Source organism: Ylistrum balloti, unplaced genomic scaffold, assembly GCF_031769215.1.
Source record: "Ylistrum balloti isolate Yb309-2 unplaced genomic scaffold, AGI_CSIRO_Ybal_v1 Utg370620, whole genome shotgun sequence".
Taxonomy (NCBI): Eukaryota; Metazoa; Mollusca; class Bivalvia; order Pectinida; family Pectinidae; genus Ylistrum; species Ylistrum balloti.
Genome location: NW_026782380.1, coordinates 136,246 through 160,525, shown reverse-complemented (window position 1 = coordinate 160,525; position 24,280 = coordinate 136,246). Strand labels below are relative to the sequence as shown.

At 37.8% G+C, this 24,280-nt stretch overlaps 1 protein-coding gene across 1 annotated transcript; it reads right to left on the bottom strand.

The window, feature by feature from the left end:
* Positions 1-9,373: 9,373 nt before the first annotated feature.
* LOC132557056 (uncharacterized) lies at positions 9,374-18,395 on the bottom strand. The gene is made up of 14 exons (XM_060221535.1): positions 18,327-18,395; positions 17,402-17,532; positions 16,536-16,699; positions 16,158-16,248; positions 15,295-15,458; positions 14,970-15,013; positions 14,356-14,466; positions 14,048-14,134; positions 12,852-12,960; positions 12,294-12,436; positions 11,519-11,919; positions 10,150-10,247; positions 9,691-9,747; positions 9,374-9,399 (listed from the first exon to the last, which is right to left on the bottom strand). The coding sequence occupies exons 1-14, from the start codon at positions 18,393-18,395 to the stop codon at positions 9,374-9,376; spliced, it is 1,695 nt and encodes a 564-aa protein (XP_060077518.1).
* Positions 18,396-24,280: the final 5,885 nt, after the last annotated feature.

The following is a 24,280-nucleotide window of genomic DNA, read 5'->3' as shown; positions in this document are numbered from 1 at the left end:
AAACAATCATCAAGGAATGAAGCCACTAGCTAGCTTACCATGATTTTCTAAAATGGTAGCAGTGACCTTGTTTATGTAACACTAAAACTTGAACTCTCGCCAGAAATTAATGATCCTTCATGATAATGTGCATGGACCGAGATATTTTGATCCTTTATAACTATTTTGGCCAATTTCACAATTATATATAGTAAGAAATAATAACAAAACGACTGGTTAAAACGGAGCTCCGAAAGGTCACGTGGTGAACTCGGCTATCTCCGATAAAAACAGCGATGAGTGGTAGACACAACAGCGAGTGTTGACTAGCGTCAGTTTGAAGCTGATAATCATTATCTTTTTTTCTCAGAGAGTGTTATAATTTTGAGAAGAGTCTAATTTAGGTATTACAATGCTTGGTGGTGGTGGGGGGGGGGGGGGGGGAATAAAGAAATCCAACAATGCATTCCCTTTAAGTTTGATCGAGTGCCTCTGACATGTATGACGACACGTTCATACAACTTTATGTTAACATCCCTGTATCCCCTCCGACTTTCAATCGCGAGGAGTAATAATGACTTGTGCTTTTTCAACTGTATCAGAACGTAAAATATATATGTATCTAACTCAAAATCGACGGAACAAGGGTCAAATATGAAACAACTATAATCTACTTATTCTACTGAATGAACGTGACAAGAAAATAAACATCCAACCAAAAAAAAAAAGAGTGAAATATGAACAAAAGAAATATTGTCAAGAAGACCATTTAAAAACGACAAGAGGAATAGTATAAAGTGTTCCGGAAGGTCAAGCGCCTTTTGCTTTATCGATGACATCAGCGATGGGAATGTTGCTCAATCAATGAGAATACGCATTAGACACTAGACACTACCAGGCATACTAACGAACATCGAACACATCTAACTTTATATTGCATTAGGAAATAGACTGTTTCCCGACCATTTAATACTTCAATGGTCTTAATAAGCTTACATCTCTCGGAACCATGTCTTGTTGGTTTGTCAGCATCGTCAGGCTGATTAAAAGACAACTTAATTCACTACGCTGTTTTCCGTATTATGTTTTTTGTTTTAAATCAGACTGAGCTGTCGATATCGAGAAATATAAATACTGTAGGCTGGGAGGAGGTTTTTACCACCTAGAAATAAAAAAATCACAGGATGGAAAGAGAAATCAACACGTCAATCATACAGCCTCTTGGAAGGTTGTCTATGTTGGTTTCGGTGTGTGAAAAGATTGATGTAGGCGATTAGTCTCCATTTGTGGTTGGCACATACGGGTTAATTGATATATCTAAAGTAATATTGAAGGTCTTGGCGCGTGACGTCACGTCGGCCAGACACATATAAATTATATGAACGTCGGACATTGACTACTAGCAGCATTCCAGGAATAAGACAGATCAGTTCTAGAATCGTGCGAAACAGATCGCGAGAGGTCGACATCCGTCCGTAACTCCAATTTTGCTTAAACGTCACAGAGTTGTGATCATAGCATGGTGAAACAGACATCTCCGATTTATCAACAGGTACTGGTGTGAAGTACTGTTCACACACGAGTCCAGATTTCACCTTGATACACGTTTGTGAAATTCACCGTCGTTAGTTCGTTAGAGGGAGTTATATGGTTAGAGGTGGTATCACAACCTATGGAAGGATTCCATTGGTTATAATGGAAGGTAACTTTGATGGTGACGAAATTATACGTCATCATGTTCACCCATTTTTCCGTAATAGCCAGCGTAACATTAGGATATTGCAGCAGTATCTACAGCACGGCCTCAGACTAACTATACGTGTCGGGAGGGCATATCTACAGCACGGCCTCAGACTAACTACACGTGTTGTTTGGCATATCTTCAGCACGGTCTCAAATTACACGTGTCGGTAGGGCATATCTACAGCACGGTCTCGAACTACACGTGTTGTTTGGCATATCTACAGCACGGTCTCAAACTACACTTGTTGGTGGGGAATATCTATAGCAAACCGAACTTCACGTACTGAAATGAAGCGACGTCTGCGTCGAGTCAAACCCTCCTTTGTAGTTGGACGCATAACGTCGTGCATATGACAGAACGTTTTGTGTAACTTGATCAGTTCCATGTGTTACAAATGGTACGTATCTAAGTGAACAATGACTTACAAAATATTGAACTTATGAAACTGGATACCTTATCATTGTCATGGAAATGTAAATACAGTTGAACTTTGTTAATCTAACCGTGGCATGAGGAGTTTCGTCTAAAAATCTAACAATCCTTCCTGATGGATCACGCGGGTTTCCGACCAGTTCCAAAATGCACATCTAGAAACCTTGTAGAGTTGATGTTTCAACAAGAGTGGTTGTCGTCTTAGACACTAAGATGACTGCCTCAGCTAAGATCTATACAATATACACAACCAGGAACAACAGAGAGATTTATAGATTAATTGAACAGTCAGACAATTGTGACAATACATCACCGTCGAGACACGCTAATTGAGTTATATATAAGCGGATTTATAAGGGTTGAATAAAATTGAAGGATCTTCAGGTTTATATAAGGCAAGGATTCGTGTATATGCGAAAGTGTAGGGCATAGAAAATTCACACAACGAAAATTTCCGTTATTGCCTGAACAGAAACGCATAATAACGAGAAAAAACCACGTAAGAACGTGAAAGTAAAACTGATGCAAACAGGCTTTCGTATCATAAAATAATTTTATAGAAAATTGTTTTGTGAAGACCTAGTTTTAAGTACAGAACAAGCGCATCCATTTTCTATGGCCGTTGCTTGAAATGTCGGGCTCGCAATATAACACAGAATTAGGTCAGTAATTTCGGTTGCTTATAGATTCTCTTACAAAAAGCCAGGACGTCATCTGAACGTCTGTCATTTTTATATTACTTTTGCATTAGTAATATCGGATTTTTTCTTTGATAGTAAAAAACAATTAATTACAAACAAATTAGATGAAACTAGATATAATTAGGTCGGCTATACTAGTGACCCAATGACATAGAATAAAACATGAACATCAAACGGGGCCGACATGTTATAGATATCCTTGGTTCGTGAGAGTATAGTTGTCATATCTGTCCATATCAGGTCACAGGCAGGGTTTGACACTTGACATATATTATAGAAGTGAAACCTTTGCTGTTAATGTGTTGCAATGAGCGGCACCAGACAACCTGTCACGTGGTATTGATTACGTCCGTCATATACCTCGCCAGAAAGTGCAACCGCATTTTCCGCTGAAGGGTAGAAAGGTACAGTAATATAGAAATGATTCTGCTGTCAATTCCAAAGCACTAAACTTTTATGGATTAACTTTAATGACAGATGGGATGAAATGTAATTTTTATTAAGGGTTAATGACTATTTAACAGTTGACTCGATAACATCTATATCTTAGAAATTATAACAGATGACTGATAATATATATAGATCTTTGGTCTGTTGACCATGACAGATGACTGATAATATATATAGATCTTTGGTTTGGTGACTATAACAGGTCACTGGACTGATGATATAAATAGATCTTTGGTTTGTTGACCATGACAGATGACTGATAATATATATAGATCTTTGGTCTGTTGACTATAACAGACGACTGATAATATATATAAATCTTTGGTCTGTTGACCATGACAGATGACTGATAATATATATATATCTTTGGTCTGTTGACTATAACAGACGACTGATAATATATATAGATCTTTGGTTTGTTGACTATGACAGATGACTGATAATATATATAGATCTTTGGTCTGTTGACTATAACAGACGACTGATAATATATATAGATCTTTGGTCTGTTGACTATAACAGACGACTGATAATATATATAGATCTTTGGTCTGTTGACTATAACAGACGACTGATAATATATATAGATCTTTGGTCTGTTGACTATAACAGATGACTGATAATATATATAGATCTTTGGTCTGTTGACCATGACAGATGACTGATAATTTATATAGATCTTTGGTCTGTTGACTATAACAGATGACTGATAATATATATAGGTCTGTTGACTATAACAGACGACTGATAATATATATAGATCTTTGGTTTGTTCTCTATAACAGGTCACTGGACTGATGATATATATAGATCTTAGGTTTGGTGACTATAACAGATGACTGATAATATATATATACCTTTGGTCTGTTGACTATAACAGATGACTGATAATATATATAGATCTTTGGTTTGGTGACTATAACAGATGACTTATAATATATATAGATCTTTGGTCTGTTTTCCGTAAAAGGAGATGGATAAAATTCCGCTGATCAAGTGATCGCTGGTTGAATATCAATAACGGATAACAGATTATGTCGCTTGTCTGGTGATCTAAGGTTTAGTAATTAATACATGCTTGTTATGGTCACTATATATTTGTCAATTTCTACTCCAGTGACTTGGTATTTTAAAACATCAAACAAATACGTTGTTTCTTGGTGTATTCAATGGTTGAATGGAATAGGTTAAGTGATATTGTTCCAAGATTTTGTCGTCATGAACTAGTTTTGCCACGATGGTAAAAAGTTGTGATGTGTAGTTCTAGATGACTGATAGTATTTGTTCACGTGATTCATACATTAGGAAATACAATAAGAAAATTGGAAATCAGTATAGTTTTTTTTATTTCATGAAGCTTCCTTCCATGGACCGTAACTTCTATGTGTCTTTTTCATTATATCTGAAAAAAACTTGCTAATCATTGCAAATACATCTATCAGCTATCGTCTTAAATACAGTGAAGTCTTCATTTCTATTGTTTCATATTAAAGAATAAAAACGTTATGCCAGCAATTTTCAATATGCTAATTGAAATGAATCCTCATAAATAATTTAAATAACAAGATACATGTAACACATGAAAAAACATAATATTATTGTTCCTTTCGTAATATATCCAGGCTCGGTACACATCTATCACAGTATGCTCAGAACAGCTCTACATCACAGACTATGATGAATACATTATAACGTTTTATAGACGAGAAATAACTTGACTCGGTGGGTCCTTTATGCTTGATCTGTTTTCGTCTGCGTTGATTGGTTCATCATGTTTGGTCTGTTTTTCGTCTGCGTTGATTGGTTCATCATGTTTGGTCTGTTTTTCGTCTGCGTTGATTGGTTCATCATGTTTGTTCTGTTTTTCGTCTGCGTTGATTGGTTGCTCATGTTTGGTCTGTTTTTCGTCTGCGTTGATTGGTTCATCATGTTTGGTCTGTTTTTCGTCTGCGTTGATTGGTTCATCATGTTTGTTCTGTTTTTCGTCTGCGTTGATTGGTTCATCATGTTTGGTCTGTTTTTCGTCTGCGTTGATGGTTGCTCATGTTTGGTCTGTTTTTCATCTGCGTTGATTGGTTCATCATGTTTGGCCTGTTTTTCGTCTGCGTTGATTGGTTGCTCATGTTTGGTCTGTCTTTGGTCTGCGTTGATTGGTCCCTCTAGCTTGGTCTGTCTTGCTAGGTCCCTCATACTTGGTCTGTCTTTAATCTGTCTTGCTAGGTCCCTCACACTTGGTCTGTCTTTAATCTGTCTTGCTAGGTCCCTCACACTTGGTCTGTCTTTAATCTGTCTTGCTAGGTCCCTCACACTTGGTCTGTCTTTAATCTGTCTTGCTACCCTCACACTTGGTCTGTCTTTAATCTGTCTTGCTAGGTCCCTCACACTTGGTCTGTCTTTAATCTGTCTTGCTAGGTCCCTCACACTTGGTCTGTCTTTAATCTGTCTTGTCTTGCTAGGTCCCTCACACTTGGTCTGTCTTTAATCTGTCTTGCTAGGTCCCTCACACTTGGTCTGTCTTTAATCTGTCTTGTAGGTCCCTCACACTTGGTCTGTCTTTAATCTGTCTTGCTAGGTCCCTCACACTTGGTCTGTCTTTAATCTGTCTTGCTACACTTGGTCCCTCACACTTGGTCTGTCTTTAATCTGTCTTGCTAGGTCCCTCACACTTGGTCTGTCTTTAATCTGTCTTGTAAGGTCCCTCACACTTGGTCTGTCTTTAATCTGTCTTGCTAGGTCCCTCACACTTGGTCTGTCTTTAATCTGTCTTGCTATGTCCCTCACACTTGGTCTGTCTTTAATCTGTCTTGCTAGGTCCCTCACACTTGGTCTGTCTTGCCAGGTCCCTCACACTTGGTCTGTCTTTAATCTGTCTTGCTAGGTCCCTCACACTTGGTCTGTCTTTAATCTGTCTTGCTAGGTCCCTCACACTTGGTCTGTCTTTAATCCCTCACACTTGGTCTGTCTTTAATCTGCTAGGTCCCTCACACTTGGTCTGTCTTTAATCTGTCTTGCTAGGTCCCTCACACTTGGTCTGTCTTTAATCTGTCTTGCTAGGTCCCTCACACTTGGTCTGTCTTTAATCTGTCTTGCTAGGTCCCTCACACTTGGTCTGTCTTTAATCTGTCTTGGTAGGTCCCTCACACTTGGTCTGTCTTTAATCTGTCTTGCTAGGAGGTCCCTCACACTTGGTCTGTCTTTAATCTGTCTTGCTAGGTCCCTCACACTTGGTCTGTCTTTAATCTGTCTTGCTAGGTCCCTCACACTTGGTCTGTCTTTAATCTGTCTTGTCAGGTCCCTCACACTTGGTCTGTCTTTAATCTGTCTTGCTAGGTCCCTCACACTTGGTCTGTCTTTAATCTGTCTTGCTAAGTCCCTCACACTTGGTCTGTCTTTAATCTGTCTTGTCAGGTCCCTCACACTTGGTCTGTCTTTAATCTGTCTTGCTAGGTCCCTCACACTTGGTCTGTCTTTAATCTGTCTTGCTAGGTCCCTCACACTTGGTCTGTCTTTAATCTGTCTTGCTAGGTCCCTCACACTTGGTCTGTCTTTAATCTGTCTTGCTAGGTCCCTCACACTTGGTCTGTCTTTAATCTGTCTTGCTAGGTCCCTCACACTTGGTCTGTCTTTAATCTGTCTTGCTAGGTCCCTCACACTTGGTCTGTCTTTAATCTGTCTTGCTTCCCTCACACTTGGTCTGTCTTTAATCTGTCTTGCTAGGTCCCTCACACTTGGTCTTTAATCTGTCTTAAGTAATCTGTCTTGTTAGGTCCCTCACACTTGGTCCCTCACACTTGGTCTGTCTTTAATCTGTCTTGCTAGGTCCCTCACACTTCCCTGTCTTTAATCTGTCTTGCTCCCTCACACTTGGTCCCTCCCACTTGGTCTGTCTTTAATCTGTCTTGCTAGGTCCCTCCCACTTGGTCTGTCTTTAATCTGTCTTGCTAGGTCCCTCACACTTGGTCTGTCTTTAATCTGTCTTGCTAGGTCCCTCACACTTGGTCTGTCTTTAATCTGTCTTGCTAAGTCCCTCATTCTTGGTCTGTCTTAAATCTGTCTTGTTAGGTCCCTCACACTTGGTCTGTCTTTAATCTGTCTTGCTAGGTCCCTCACACTTGGTCTGTCTTTAATCTGTCTTGTCAGGTCCCTCACACTTGGTCTGTCTTTAATCTGTCTTGCTAGGTCCCTCACACTTGGTCTGTCTTTAATCTGTCTTGTTAGGTCCCTCACACTTGGTCTGTCTTTAATCTGTCCCTCACACTGCTAATCTGTCTTGTCCCTCACACTTGGTCTGTCTTTAATCTGTCTTGCTAGGTCCCTCACACTTGGTCTGTCTTTAATCTGTCTTGCTAGGTCCCTTACACTTGGTCTGTCTTTAATCTGTCTTGCTAGGTCCCTCACACTTGGTCTGTCTTTAATCTGTCTTGCTAGGTCCCTCACTGTCTTGCTAGGTCCCTCACACTTGGTCTGTCTTTAATCTGTCTTGCTAGGTCCCTCACACTTGGTCTGTCTTTAATCTGTCTTGCTAGGTCCCTCACACTTGGTCTGTCTTTAATCTGTCTTGCTAGGTCCCTCACACTTGGTCTGTCTTTAATCTGTCTTGCTAGGTCCCTCACACTTGGTCTGTCTTTAATCTGTCTTGTCAGGTCCCTCACACTTGGTCTGTCTTTAATCTGTCTTGCTAGGTCCCTCACACTTGGTCTGTCTTTAATCTGTCTTGTCAGGTCCCTCACACTTGGTCTGTCTTTAATCTGTCTTGCTATGTCCCTCACACTTGGTCTGTCTTTAATCTGTCTTGCTAGGTCCCTCACACTTGGTCTGTCTTTTTATTGCTAGGTCCCTCACACTTGGTCTGTCTTTAATCTGTCTCACACTTGGTCTGTCTTTAATCTGTCCCTTTGTCCCTCACACTTGGTCTGTCTTTAATCTGTCTTGTCAGGTCCCTCACACTTGGTCTGTCTTTAATCTGTCTTGCTAGGTCCCTCACACTTGGTCTGTCTTTAATCTGTCTTGCTAGGTCCCTCACACTTGGTCTGTCTTTAATCTGTCTTGCTAAGTCCCTCACACTTGGTCTGTCTTTAATCTGTCTTGCTAAGTCCCTCACACTTGGTCTGTCTTTAATCTGTCTTGCTAGGTCCCTCACACTTGGTCTGTCTTTAATCTGTCTTGCTAGGTCCCTCACACTTGGTCTGTCTTTAATCTGTCTTGTTAGGTCCCTCACACTTGGTCTGTCTTTAATCTGTCTTGCTAGGTCCCTCACACTTGGTCTGTCTTTAATCTGTCTTGCTAGGTCCCTCACACTTGGTCTGTCTTTAATCTGTCTTGCTAGGTCCCTCACACTTGGTCTGTCTTTAATCTGTCTTGCTAGGTCCCTCACACTTGGTCTGTCTTTAATCTGTCTTGCTAGGTCCCTCACACTTGGTCTGTCTTTAATCTGTCTTGCTAGGTCCCTCACACTTGGTCTGTCTTTAATCTGTCTTGCTAGGTCCCTCACACTTGGTCTGTCTTTAATCTGTCTTGCTAAGTCCCTCATTCTTGGTCTGTCTTTAATCTGTCTTGTTAGGTCCCTCACACTTGGTCTGTCTTTAATCTGTCTTGCTAGGTCCCTCACACTTGGTCTGTCTTTAATCTGTCTTGCTAAATCCCTCATTCTTGGTCTGTCTTTAATCTGTCTTGTTAGGTCCCTCACACTTGGTCTGTCTTTAATCTGTCTTGCTAGGTCCCCCATACTTGGTCTGTCTTTAATCTGTCTTGCTAGGTCCCTCACACTTGGTCTGTCTTTAATCTGTCTTGCTAGGTCCCTCACACTTGGTCTGTCTTTAATCTGTCTTGCTAAATCCCTCATTCTTGGTCTGTCTTTAATCTGTCTTGCTAGGTCCCTCACACTTGGTCTGTCTTTAATCTGTCTTGCTAGGTCCCTCATACTTGGTCTGTCTTTAATCTGTCTTGCTAGGTCCCTCACACTTGGTCTGTCTTTAATCTGTCTTGCTAGGTCCCTAACGTTTGGTCTGTTTTTTGTGTATTTTGCTTGGCCTGTCTTGCTAGCCCCTTCATTCAGTCTATATCACGATCACATTGCTGACAAGAACTTCTGGCCTGAAACATAGGGATTATACAAACAATTAGATACAATTTAGTAATAGCCAGTGAATGTGCTGTCTTTCTTTTGTTCTTGTTGTTTCTAACGAAACTACAGTTTAATGAGATGGATATTAACTAGAGAAAATAATGTTTAAAATCAGTTTTACAATGATACATGTGGACTCAATCCTTATTTCGTTAAAGTTAGAATTCCTGTTGTGTTCCTTAAATATGATTTTATGTCACCTAGGATTTCTATTGTGTTATGTTTTGTGGCTTATTGATTATACACGTGATGACAATTACCTGTCATGGTCTCTGGTTTGATGAAATCGTTCATTGCCGTCGTTTGGTAATTATTTCCTGTAAACGTAAACAAAGATATTAATATTCACTCTTGCTTCCTTAGCTTCTCGTCAACAAATTCTCATAGGAAAGATTACTTTTTCATTTTGTATCAAGTCCTTGAAGCAAAAATAATAATAATAATAATAATAATAATCTTACAGGGAAGTCATATTTATTTTGTTCGCGATTATATATCATACTGATGTGTAGCGAAAATAAGATTCTCGAAAATACCAGCTTTTACAGTATAAAAGAGATTAATCTTCCTTAAATACATCCTTTATAAAACAGTTATGATGACCATAAGTATTGATTGTAAGTATTATGCTTTAGAAGTAATGAAACACCATTGTCTAAGAATGAAATTCTTAATTGAAAATGTATGTGTTAGTACAACCTATAAACTGCCATACTTACGTCCCGAGTTGTCAGTATGGAAAAGATGTGTTGAAGCAATCTCTTTGCTAACTTTCTTGTTCATGTCCATCATTGTCCGAAGTTGGGCGTCAGTAAATCTATAATGCAATGTTCATGTTTAAGATTAGTAAAATCTGTTATTTGTAACTGAGTAATATCGGGGTATCCCATTCGAAGATCCTGTAAAATAATTCAAACCGAGGCTTTAGCCTCTTCACTTGTAAACAACATTTAGATAGTGCAGCGTGAACAATGAAGGCTGCACTTATTTTCATTTTAATACGATTAATTAAATAGAATATCGTTGAAATTTAAACTACGGCATAACCTACGTTTTTAATGAAATGCACTGGTGTAGGTGCCACCTACGTCTACACACTGATAAATTCACCGATGCGTTCAAAATCCGCGAAAACGCGAACTAGACTGATCGGGCGAGATAAAAAAAATCTAGGATGGGGTATTACAAAGGATATCCTGGTCTTAGATGTGAGAATAATTAATCTATCGCACTTTCTTTAAATCTGTATCGTTAAATGCCGCCATATTTTCATAAATTGACTCTGTAGAAATTTTAGGTTTCCTTATATGGAGCTGTTACTTATATTTCTCTAATGAAAACTTTCTGGTTTCCTATTCCTACAACAACTCCGACTTATGAATGTAACAGATATACGAAAGTCATGAAATTTATCTATTTACTGGGCTAGTGCACCTCTGCATCTTGATTTTTCTTGCGATCATTTGGATTTTTCGAGGTCGGCTCCTAGGCTTCAAACCTTAGGCACAAAGCATCACTGACGACTCTTAGAAGGCCGAAATAGCTGTATGATCCAGTTTAATTAATCATTTCTCTCTTTCCTTTTTATAATCTTCATATAGAAATGTCATTTACTTCGACTTTTTTTTAAAAAGATGTTTCACTAACTTTGATTTTCCCGTATTCGCAAATGTTCACAAAAAGTTGAAGGCAATAATGTAAAATCATTCATTTTCGTGGATTTCTGTCTTTTTACGATTTCGTTGGAATACTAAAATCCACGAAGTCATACGAGTTAGTTAACTGTGAGTAATTAAATTATATCGAGGACCTGGCAATCCACGAATTCAAGCGCCCGCGGAATGTTATATTCTATTTAAACCACGAAACTTGAGGTTGATGGAAATACAGAAGTTTACAGTAAACTGTAACCCATAGTGGCAAATGACCAATTGTGGTCAATTTCTTCTGCTTTACTCTTTGTTTCTCTATACAATAAAATCATCTGGTTTATATATCAAGGCAATCCGATTACTAGACTAACCTCCAGAGAAACATGAAATACCTTCCTTCCCTGCGCCTATAACCCCTTATATAATCAATACTTACTTCCTATCAGGAAGTGGTTTGAAATCTGCCTTCATCACGGATGTCCTCATCACGTGCTCGGGTTCTGGACACATGTAGGCTGCTTGAGCCATCAGACTCTCATTGTTGCTAACCATTTTGGGGTCAGCAGCCCTCAAATCCTGTGTGTTTTCGCTTATAGTTAGAGACGTGAATTTAACGGGAGCTACATTCTCCGATTTACCAGCAGGTTTCATCCCCTGGTCATTCTTCTTTTCGCCTAGATATTTTATTTGTGTTTCCGTTGTAAAGTCCATTGGGTTGTAGCCAACCACAAAGTGTGTGCTTTTGCCATCACTTAGTCTCGATTTCGTTTGTGAGTCCTTTTGGAGGCGTCTTCCTGTGGCATGGCCGCCTGTCATAAACGTACCAATGTAGTTGTTCTGCAATGACAAATCAGACATATTGTACTTTCGTTATTTTGAATAATTGCCTTTTTGAAAACAAATCGTTACCCTCAATCTGAGACAGCTGTTTACGTCTAAAAAGCTATTACAACTATCATCATAAGGTGTTCCCTTAAAAAACACAAAAATAGCTAAACATGTCAAGGGAAGGGTAATTTGTATTGTCAAATCCTCTTTATTTTCGTTGGCTTGGAAACGCCTTAAAAAATTTCGATAGATGCACCAGTAATGCTTCTTTTTAAGCACTGACTCTCAATTTGGCTGATTCTGGTCTCACACCTCTTCTTTATGGACAAGCCACTCATCTCTATTTTATTGAAATTGTTTCCACAACACATCACAATACTAACTTTTGCTTCCGACTGCATCTTGTTGAGTCCTGGGTATGGAAGAGCGTCATCTGGTGTGAGGTAGTCATAACTAACCCCAGCCTCAGCCAGCTGTCCTGCACCCTTAAAGCCCGGGGGAGGACGCTTGTAGTCATCGTGGGCCACTGCAACACCAAGCAAATCATTTTGATCTTACAATAAAGAAAAGAAAAGGTGTTGATTTGAAAATAACTCTAACCATTATCCGATGTGAAATTTGCATTAAACGTTAATATCGAACATGCTTATAATGTGACAACGTTCAATGAACGAATTCTTTTCTTACAAAGGCTTAGTTGCAATGCTGGTTTATATCTGAAGTTATGTCTCATGTTAGGATTAATTATAATTCATCAAAGTTCTTGAAAGCAATTAAAGCAAAGGAGGTCTGCCATTAACGTCAAATCTGTACAGTCAAACGTAAGAAAATGCACCAATTCATAATATGATCAGTGTAAATAATTAATGTTGAACGTACTGTGCCATGGGGAACACTGCGACTTTTGATAACCACAGATACGAAGTCATCATTATACTTACAAGAACTCTGTCTGTCTTGGACATGTCTGTTGAGGTCACAACTCATTATGATATTATCGTGATCTCTCTTATCCAAATTGACCTCCATTAAGGTTTTTCCGTCTTTATTCTGAAAATACAAAACATAAGCAATGCATGATAATATTACGTTTACCGACACACCAGCTTAGTAATGTGTGTTGTAGTTGATATTAAACAGAGTACTTAACAGACTAGAAGGAAGTCAACCTCTCTCTTGACAGGAGTCCATTCTTCGCAAAGCAGAAATTATGTCGAGATAACTTTTCCATTGTGGAACCCCTATAGATAGATCACCTTTTCTTTTCCGTATTAAAACCAAAATGACAGACTGCCTTCCCCTTGTTTGACACTATATTGAGAGACTAAATTTCGCATGCATGGTACAATTTACAATGTTAGACTACCTTTTCCGTGTTAAAATTTGGGAGGCTGTCTGTGGCATGGTAGAACCATATAAGGAGTCTACCTTTGAAGAGTTTGGCCAAATCTTTAGAGGCTTCCTTTACTGGAAAAGTGTACTTGATTTACTTGACGTTCGATTGAAATCATACAAAACTTAAAAATTATTAAATTTACTGAATTTCGGGATAAGTGCACCTCCCGATCTGGTTTTTGACCAGGTTCATTTTCCTCAGTCGCCTCCTCGGTTTCAACCATTTAGACTCTAAGTATCACTAACGGAGTCCTACAAGGACGAAAAATCTGTATGTTGCAGTTAAACTCATTATTTGTTTGTACTGCATTCAGTTCTAAATTTGTACTGAAACAAATATTCTTTGAACATACAGGTGGACGGCCATAATGATAGATTTTAGGCTCCATGGTTCGCCATAACCTGTATAATAGACACTCGTTCTTAATATTCCAAAATATCAAAAATTATAAAAATTTACTTTCTGACATTCATTTCCACAATTTAGCCCCTCGATCTCACTGGCGGGTGTTAGAAGGTCGAAACGGCTGTCGGAGGCAGTTTAATCATTATTTTCTAATCTGTGCCAAAATATATATTGTATTGAAAGGCGCTAAACACATAAAGAACTGGTTATCGTGTCTAATTTCGAAGAAAGCATCTCAGACAGTATTCTAATGTAACTAAATATAACAAAATACTCACAAATGCTTCTCAAATGTTTGTAAACATGCATTTGTTGAAATGCCTATTTCATACATACCCTGTATGGCATAGCTGGCTGGTAGCTGTAATCCACGTTGTTACTTGTACTACCAAATGCCGAAAATGCAGGATCATTTTGTAAAATCTGAAAAAATAAACGAAAATGCATTTATCTATTAACTTCAAGGCTGTATAGTGTTTCATTTATGTATCCTAATAGAGACACAATGTTGGATTACTCTGACTACAAATAGTATTTTTAATCTGAGTTAAGCTTGGCAAATATAGCAGTTAACTGTCTTCACAACATTTAGCTCCAACCTGAAGCTTTTTTCCTTCAATTTTAAGACAGTATCCGGTAATTACATTGCCTGCAGCCTTTGTTGGGGTTTGCTGAGGTGGTCCTCTCTTGGCCATGGCACCTAAGGCATAGTCCTTCCCATACATACTGTGCACTGTTGTTGGGTCATGTCCAAACTGGAAATAATTATAATTATCATAACAAGACATGGGTTCGTTGACATCTCAATAAAATTCTTGAAACTTTAACTTTGATAATTCAACATAAAACACATACATATTCTTGACAGTCTATGTCAATCATAACGACAACACAAATAGGTTTAATCAATAAAAGTGCACCTGTTGTTTTGGTCCTATACTTTGTTTATCTTTAAACTTGACCATTACAAGATCATAATACCATGTAACACTGACCTTTAAAATGAAGAAAGGTCAAAATATGTAAGTTAGCATGTTTTATAGTATTATCTAGGCCCTTAGCATGACTGACGAGTCCTAGAAGGACGAAACAGCAGTATGATACAGACGAGTTCATTGTTTGTCTCTACTGTATCTAACTCTTTATTTGCGTTAAAAGGTGCTATTCACTTGCATGTGTTATACAATCTTACAGACAATGTAGTAATTTGTAGTGTTCAACGTATTCGTGAAAGTTGTCCTTGGTTTGGGGAACTTACCTTGAAGTGGGCAGAGGTCTGATAATCCTTTCCATCGGCAGCACCTGTAAACATCATGTCTATAGATTAGAATCACACAAGGTTTCCTAACCTTTGTATCCTATGCTACGCTTTACGTCAATATTTTGTTTTACCGGGCATGGAGCAGATGTTAAGTCATAATCACTAACGTGTGTCTTGGAATATGAAAACCTGAATAATGTATAATGATATCCCAAGAGACAGAGAGTTTTAGTGAAATCGATACTGCTTCATAACATCTATCTAAAAGTCAGTAGCTATATAGATAAAGGGATATCAAACCGACACATTCTTTTTATCCCACCTTTGAATACAACCGGGACGGTAACATCTCGGGCGTATGCTGCGAGGTGACTGGTCCTGGTATTGTCGTCCGGCAGGGTGACTCCTCGTCCTGTTTTTGGAAGTTCCGCACCACTGAGCTCAGCTTGTTCCCTGGCCTTACTGTCAACAGTCAAGGATAAATCACTTTTACAAGTGTTACAAACAAATTTGAAAACGAGACTCGATCATTCTTGAAGCCTCACTCCATGGTTCTTATTTCTGTATCATATGTAGCATAACAAATCATTACGATCTCTAATTAATATCTGTGTACAACCAATTGTAATAGTTAAAACATCATTATCATGACTCATTGTTTAAAGTAAAGACAATATCAATGAAAACAGCGATCTAAATTCGATCGATTGTGTTAAAGACACATGTGCTGCATTAAATTATACCAAACAAGACATTGCCTAATGGTAAATAGGCAAAACTTTACGGGAGTTTTTAAACCACTAAAAACAAAATTGGTAACAAGGTTTTCATGGCAGTACTAAAGACAATTAATGGCAAGATTATGATCGTTCCTGACAGTTTACAGTCAGAATAATCCTTTACAAATACAAGTCGGTGAGAATTGTTTTCTGTATATTCCTTTAAGGCCAATAAGGCTGTTACATTAAAACCAAATTAAGGAAAACAGAGAAAGCCACTATATTTGCAATATACGAGAATAGAAACACGCTTGAAAGTACATTTGTATACGGGCACTTCATGTAATAGAGAAATCCTATAGGATTTTTTTTCTATGAGTACGCTTATTGATATATTGGAATCAACGTTTGGTGAGAACAATGTCAGTTGGACAAAGATTCCTCGATGTCTTTAGTGTCTACTTACTCAGCAGCTTTGAGGGCGCGCGCAGCTGTCTCCGCCGGGGGTAACGTCCGCGGACCGAACTCATCATTTACTGTCGTGTCGTAGTTACCCTCTGTAACAACCATTATCAGATAAACACCTGACAGTAATTATAGGCAAAGTAGTAGCTAGCTCTCTATTTCATAGATTTTTTAATAAGAAAGCATAACGAACTTTCCGGTGATCTGGACTTATTAGCCGCAGCAACTGGCACTTCGGAGAGAAGCTAGTGTAAATCTAAATTTCATCTGCGTGTTCAATAAATGTTTACCAAATGATGGTATTGTTTCAGAAGTAGAAGTTGAACTGTTTTTTTTTTTTTTTTTTAAGTTTTACGAGGGATTCATTAATGAGTCATACTGATTCCATTGTAGTCCCCGTATCTGAAGACGTGAGATGTCCGGCCGAGGTCCTTCATGGCCTTGCTGACCTGTGCCGTTGTTTGCTTCTCAGGAGAAAATGCGAGGGCTGGACCCTGGGCGGCATCTCCTACCCCATACACACGCTGGCTCTCACTGAAGATGCTACAGACAGAAAAAAATTAACAATGAATCTTGAAAGTCGTCATGTTTCAGTGCACTTGCTCTTTCATAGTCAGATTTTAATTTGAGGATTGAAGTGAATAAAATACGTCAATCTTAACATTTTGATCGAATTTTTAAATGGTCGTTTACATTCAGATAATTATTTTTGTCTCTTAGGGGTTGTCGGTATAGATAAACGTTAATTACTCTGAGGAGATATTGAAAGATACTTATCACTGATATGTTATGTGTAAGCAGATGTTACAGATTATCAGGAGTTAAAAACAACAGGTGCTTGTATTCGTAGGAATTTGTCACTACGAGGTTGTCCGAAGGTATTTATCATCAGGAAGTCGTCCTTTAGGTTGGTATTTTTAGTGACAAGTGTTTCCAGAAAGTGGGAGGGGGATGGCTCTCTATTCAGACGAGGGTTTCAACATGCTGTTCATTATATAAGCATTTGTCTTTCTTAGACGGATAAAAACTACTCATAGGTCATCTGCATAAAGATTTAGAACAAGATTTTCTGGGATGTTTTTCAACGAGCGTTTAAAGCCAGAAGGAGGTTGCCGATTTGGAGAATTTCTTTTATGTTTAGGTTGTTGTTGTATATGTTAGTTACACAGAACATCTTATTGTTAAGCAGTGTAGAAAACTCGCTGTGAAGTCGCAGTGTATTTTTCTGTGCATATCTGAACTTACCTAGGATTGTCGCTACCGAACATGATGTTGTTGCCACGATGTCGCTTAAAGCGTGACTGATCAATTGGAAGCTGCATCTTAGAAGTGTTGAGCCTTGGGAACATTGCTCCTTCGGATGATGACTTCTCGATCTTTAACAGAGAAAATATCCACGTTTTAATGACGCATTACAATATATGGCTTTAATTGAATATTCCATTGTCATTGTTGTGAACGAAATCGTATTACATAATGATATTTTTTTCTTAAATCTGAGAAAGTGTTTCCTTTTGTTATCTTAATGTAACCAGTAAGTTTATCGGCCATGAAAATTCATGTTTACGAATAGGAACAATTGATGTATTTCAACAGTTTTCAAGCCATATCAAGTATTGTCAGGCCAACATTGTCCGTAACTCGGCTGACTCATTTCTTCAATAGCAGTTTTTTCCTGCTATTGTTTAGTAAATTCTGGATATTTTGAAGGCGACATTGTTTACACGTGTATGTTTAGAAAGTAGCACAGAGTCATGCCTGATACCGACTGTCGAACTGAGCAGTTATTTACGTTCGTTCTTATCATCTTTGGAATAATCAAGGCTTATACATATTTCATGTAAGGTTGGTTTCAGATTATCATGTACTGAACCAAGTATTCATTAACGAAATAATCACATATGATTTTATAATTGACATACAATTGTGTACTTAATACAGTATATGCTAATATTGCCATTCTTGTGACTTTACAGAATGTTCAGGGCCTTAATAGTGGAAATCTAGGAGACGGAATACGAAAGTAAACACAAAAACGACCCAAACAAATATTGAATTATGGATGAAAAGCACTAACCCCATAGTTTAATCAGTTAAATGTTTTTTTTAAAGATATTAAATCCCAACCCATTGCGATACGAATGTGGTATCTTTTTCCTTGATTACTTACCCCAGGGTTGTAATTGGACGCGTATTCTGAATTCTCCGTCTTTCTACTGATCATATATCTAGGTGCCATATCCTGAAATTACAAGACACATGTTTTATTTCCATTCGTTCAAAGGAGTGAAGAAATAAGTGCGAATAGCGGAATTTATGAAAAACTGAGAAAATAGGGGTAAATAGCAGTTTTTCCTTTTTATATCAAACCGCCGTTGATTTATATTTAAACTTGTTTTCTATTTTATTATAATAGAACTCACGGGCCAGTTTATGTCTTTGCTTGAGACGACCATATCCAGCTGAAACACGAGAAAAGATAATTATGTCAAACAAATTGGGCTCAACCTATGACAGAGTTACTAACAGTTCTACAAGCTGTGCAGTAAATAATACCTCTGTATTTGGCCGATGGTCAGTATCATTAAGACAGCTTGAATTCATTTATATATGGTCTTTTAATGAATAATTAATTGATATGTTGTCAGTGCTTTAGTTAAATAGCAGCATTGCTTCTTTGATATCGATTTTCATAACTACACTCTCAATATGGCAGGTCTTAAGTACTGGCTGTCTGTTATTTGATATTTATAATACAGGCTAAGCCGCAATGCAGTTATCGTTATTTAATTTGCAATATATATGGTGTAAAGCATCGTTGTGGTTAATGTGTTTAATTGAGCCACAGAGAGAAGATAAATCAGTAACGTTTGTGGTTGTCTTGCCTCGTGTAATTGTAGTATTGAAAAAAATCCTTTGATATATCGTTCTAAAATTTGCTGAATCAAATTAAAAGCTATGATAAATGCATTGCAAATTTCCATGATGTTGTATTTATAAACATTTGAAAATTCGTTTTTGTCTATTGATAAGGATTCAGAAAAAAACATAATCACCTTGACCTTTAGTTGAACGAGTAACTGAGAGTTATCACCCACATATTTCATGCCAAAATAAGTTGTAGTGAATACCACTAATATAGTTAGACAGAATCACCTTAATTACCAACTATTAAGTGTTTTACCATTGTCAGGGATTACCTTGCACCATGGCTTTTCCTGAAAGTCAGATTTTGTCGTACTGTTTTGGTATGTTTTAACGTCTACGTTGGCACCGCTGTCATTACCCAATTCAAAGTGATGTGTCAACTGAAAAACAGAAGTAGATTTGTGTATTCACATCGATGTGTTTATTAGAATAGCACAGCATCTCTTAAAAAAAGTCCTTCAAATTGAAATGACATTTACTCTAGCAAACTTCCTGGTTTTATTCTAAAGCTGAGATGAGACTTTAGGCACGACTTTACATCACAGCTCTGCTGGAAGTATCAGTTACAACAACATATTACACGACTGGATATGATGATTAAAACATTTTATGCAATAACTGGCTTCTATGATATATCCATGCAGCACAAAAGTGCTTCCGATGATACCCGGAGTTTGATCGAAGATTGACGACCTACCTGACCTTTCTGTTCTTGTTTGTTACTTGGGTCCGGAATGGCCCCCTGTAGAAATAAATCACCACAACATCATGAAGTTAGAACACTCTATCAAAATGTATTATACTGGAAACCAGTATTTCATAAACATCTCGAGGTGATTCTGACGTTTACAAAAGTATCAATCATATGTAGACTGGTTCACATCGTACAGCTTAACACTAGGGTGTGGAAACAACACTAGCATGCCAGAAAAACTTTTATGGGGACACAATTTGTACTATGTGAGGATAGCGATTGTACCTTGTGGGGACACAATTTGCACTATGTGAGGACAGCGATTGTACCTTGTGGGGACATCATTGTACTATGTGAGGACAGCGATTGTACCTTGTGGGGATACAATTGTACTATGGGATGGCAGCGATTGTACCTTGTGGGGACACAATTTGTACTATGGGATGACAGCGATTGTACCTGGTGGGGACACTATTGTACTGTGGGGTGACAGTATTTGTACCTTGTGGGGACACAATTGTACTTTGTGAGGACAGCGAGTGTACCTAGCGGTTACACCATTGTACTGTGTAATGACATTAATTGTACCTTGTGAGGACAGCGATTGTACCTTGTGGGGACACCATTGTACTATGTGATGACAGAAATTCTACCTTGTTGGGACACCATTGTACTATGTGATGACAACGATTGTACCTTGTGGAGATACAATTGTACTATGTGATGACAACAATTGTACCTTGTGAGGACACAATTGTACTATGTGATGACAGAAATTGTACCTTGTTGGGACACCATTGTACTATGTAATGACAGTGAGTGTACCTTGTGAGGACACCATTGTACTATGTGATGACAGAAATTCTACCTTGTTGGGACACCATTGTACTGTGTGATGACAGAAATTGTACCTTGTTGGGACACCATTGTACTATGTGATGACAACGATTGTACCTTGTGAGGACACAATTGTACTATGTGATGACAACAATTGTACCTTGTGAGGACACAATTGTACTATGTGATGACAGAAATTGTACCTTGTTGGGACACCATTGTACTATGTAATGACAGTGAGTGTACCTTGTGAGGACACCATTGTACTATGTGATGACAGAAATTCTACCTTGTTGGGACACCATTGTACTGTGTGATGACAGAAATTGTACCTTGTTGGGACACCATTGTACTATGTGATGACAACGATTGTACCTTGTGAGGACACAATTGTACTATGTGATGACAGAAATTGTACCTTGTTGGGACACCATTTTACTGTGTGATGACAACGATTGTACCTTGTTGGGACACCATTGTACTGTGTGATGACAACGATTGTACCTTGTTGGGACACCATTTTTGTACTATGTTGAGGACAGCGATTGTATCTTTGGTATCTTGTGGAGACACAAACTTCACTAGGCCACCAACTGTACTATGTAAATACACCAATCGTGCTTTTTTCTTTTGATTTTGAGAAATAAACTACCGGAACATGAAAACCAAATCGCACAAGAAAGAGACTTAGTTTTTTCTTGTAAAATAGTGACAATACACACTTCCTTTAACTCTCAATAAAACACGATTTGGTACCGTATTTGTGACGTCACTACTCGACACTCATTACCATTACATACCATTACAACTTTTCTTTAATGTTTTTGATGCATTGCCACCCATGGGCTTGGATGTTTTATGTGATCCCTTAGTTGTTGTAGACATGGATTTGATCCTAATGTAAAGGTGAGCGTCATTTTGTAGGACTAATATACCCTTATTATAGTGCACACTATAATGCCATCCGCTTATCTACTCAAACTTTACAGAAGTGGGATGGTCACTCCATAGCTAAGTACATGACCATTCACAGTAAAATCATAGATATAATTTTAGAAAACAGTATATTGTACTAAGATATCTGATCAATTCCAGATATATACCTTTATCCTGTGCTATGTTATTTGCAACAAAATGTCCGTCCCTTTTGATTTCTCCCTTACATGTTTACTTTAAACCTGTCAGAATGTAACTTTTCTGTGTTATGGGGTAAACAATCAATTTTGTATTCATATTATTTTATGCTACATATCTCAAAGAATTTTTGGGTTTTTTTTTCTCTCCAAAGCTCGCAAAATTAAGATGAAATCGCAGACTGGTCAATAGTTTCCTAAAATCTTTTATCAAATGAAAACTCATTGAAGATCCTATATTTCATATCTTTTAAAACATAATTGAAAGGTGAAATATCTTACATATTTTATACAAGATGCGATATCTTATAAATTTTACAAAATACCTTTTGAATGCATAATATATGTCATGATCAGAAAAGATATTTTATATGTCTTTTATAGTTAAGATTATATATTTTCCGATGTAATTCAAATATTTGAGTGACATTACTCCGTGACAAAATGTATGTTAACTTGTCATGACTGTAGATAATGACAGCTCCTTACGGAGTCCCTTTATTGTTCCTGTACCGGGCAAATGGATGTAAAAGTATTGCGAATGTTGATCCCTTTCATGTTTACTGTTGTCTGGAATATTTTTCATCTATACATATAATGAATTTTGTCTTTCTCCTCTTGGAAGTCTTGGTTTTAAATAATTCTTCAGAGGAAGTGATTTTGATGTATTCCTTTGGTAAAACACAAAGTAATCTTTGTATGTTTACTGGATACTGGTTGAACCACAGTTTACTTAATAAGAACAATCGCTTCGCATACACAATAACACACTAACTTAACCTTTAGAAGATAATAAAAATCTGTGTGTCTTGAGGTGTTTGTTCAAGCGTCATGTGCGATGCACTTTTTGTCCCTATTTGAAAGTCTTAATTGACTCAGTGCTGACCTCGTGTCGTTGCCGAGCAATACGAACGGTATATGCCTTTGTCGCAATTCAAAACGTAATGATATATAATCTTTTTTATATATATATATATCCCTATTAATCAAATAACTGACGTTTTGTATGTTTTTTAGCTGATGGAAATGGTGATTACCCATTCCAATGGTGTAATGTGTTGTCAACACACAGTGGAATAAAAAAATGCATTTGGTCTTTTGACAGGTAATAATTTTGCGACAATGACTGGCTAGGGGCATGTTCAAGGGTAAATGACATTTTTACTGGCCCCAGTCGTAATTCACAACCTATATATACAGTTTTATCAGAAGTAATCCTCATCTCCCCTCCCTAGTCGTGATTCACAACAACCTAGCAACTCCAATCCCCCTCCCCATTCCCGATCGCCAATGCAGGCCAACTCATCTATGTATATCTAGTAAATGTATGGCAAATACGAAATTAAAACAAAACAGTCACAATCGAAAACAAAATCGAAAAGGAAAGGAAAATGGTAAATACTAACTGCAGGTCCACAGTTCCACAGGTCATTTGATGAACAGCAAAAACCAGATAGCAGCATTCATTAGTAGGGAGTATCTTTTTTAATTATAATCTCGAATTCAAATTTATTTTTAAAAATCGTCCCTTTATATCTATTGTTTGTGTCCGCCCCATTATAGTACCCATTAATTTGTATTTAGGACTGATGGCAGGTACGTTTGATTTATCAGCAATACTTGGACTATGGAATGAGAAGGATGTTGACATTACTTACGGAGAAATCAGTATCGTAACTGGTGCCATAGTTGACCGCCTTTAATTTCTCGTCGGTATAATTGTACTCCCCAGGCTTCAAAACACAACTCTTTGACAGGCGACTCCGGATTTCCTCCACTTGGAGGTTCCGAATCGGGCCGTAGATTCGCCGTTTTCTTTCCTCTGTGGATTCCATCGTTAAAAATTAGTTAAAATTGTCTGGATGGAAAATAAGTAGTTTGAATTCACTCTAATCCTGTATTGTGTTTCTCGTAATAAAACAATACTAACAATCGTACATAGGTTCCGCAAACGTGTACATAATTAATCTGTTAATCTAATCTCATTGTTGAGGGTTGTCCCTGACGACCGGCGAGCCTTAATCTCCAGTTAGATTGTTCATTTGACTAAATTGTTAATCCTCAGTTAGTTTTCCTTGTCATACAAATAAAAGGTTTAACGGAGAACAGAAGGTAAATATTGTATATAGCGTTTACATGTTGAGAGCGTTATTGTAATATCTTCAATAACTGCTGTTACAATCATTGCATTTTGTTTTACTCCTATGCGAGTTACCTTAAGTGTTTAAATGTACCCACACAATCCAAATATATTTCAAATGACAAAGTGTTATTTAACCATGTAATCTTTGTGGCGAGATTTGTGACACCTCGAATTCATGTGTATGTATTTGATACGAGAGTATATTAACGATTTGAGAGTGAGAACAACTATAAACGACGGACTGACTAACGGGTGCACACTGGTACGTTAAATAGGTACAATACCCACTGATTAAACCTTATTTAATTAATACCCAGCGGCACACATAAGTATACTTCTGAATGGGGCGGTTAAAACACCTTATCTGTGATCGATATGGCAGAACGAGC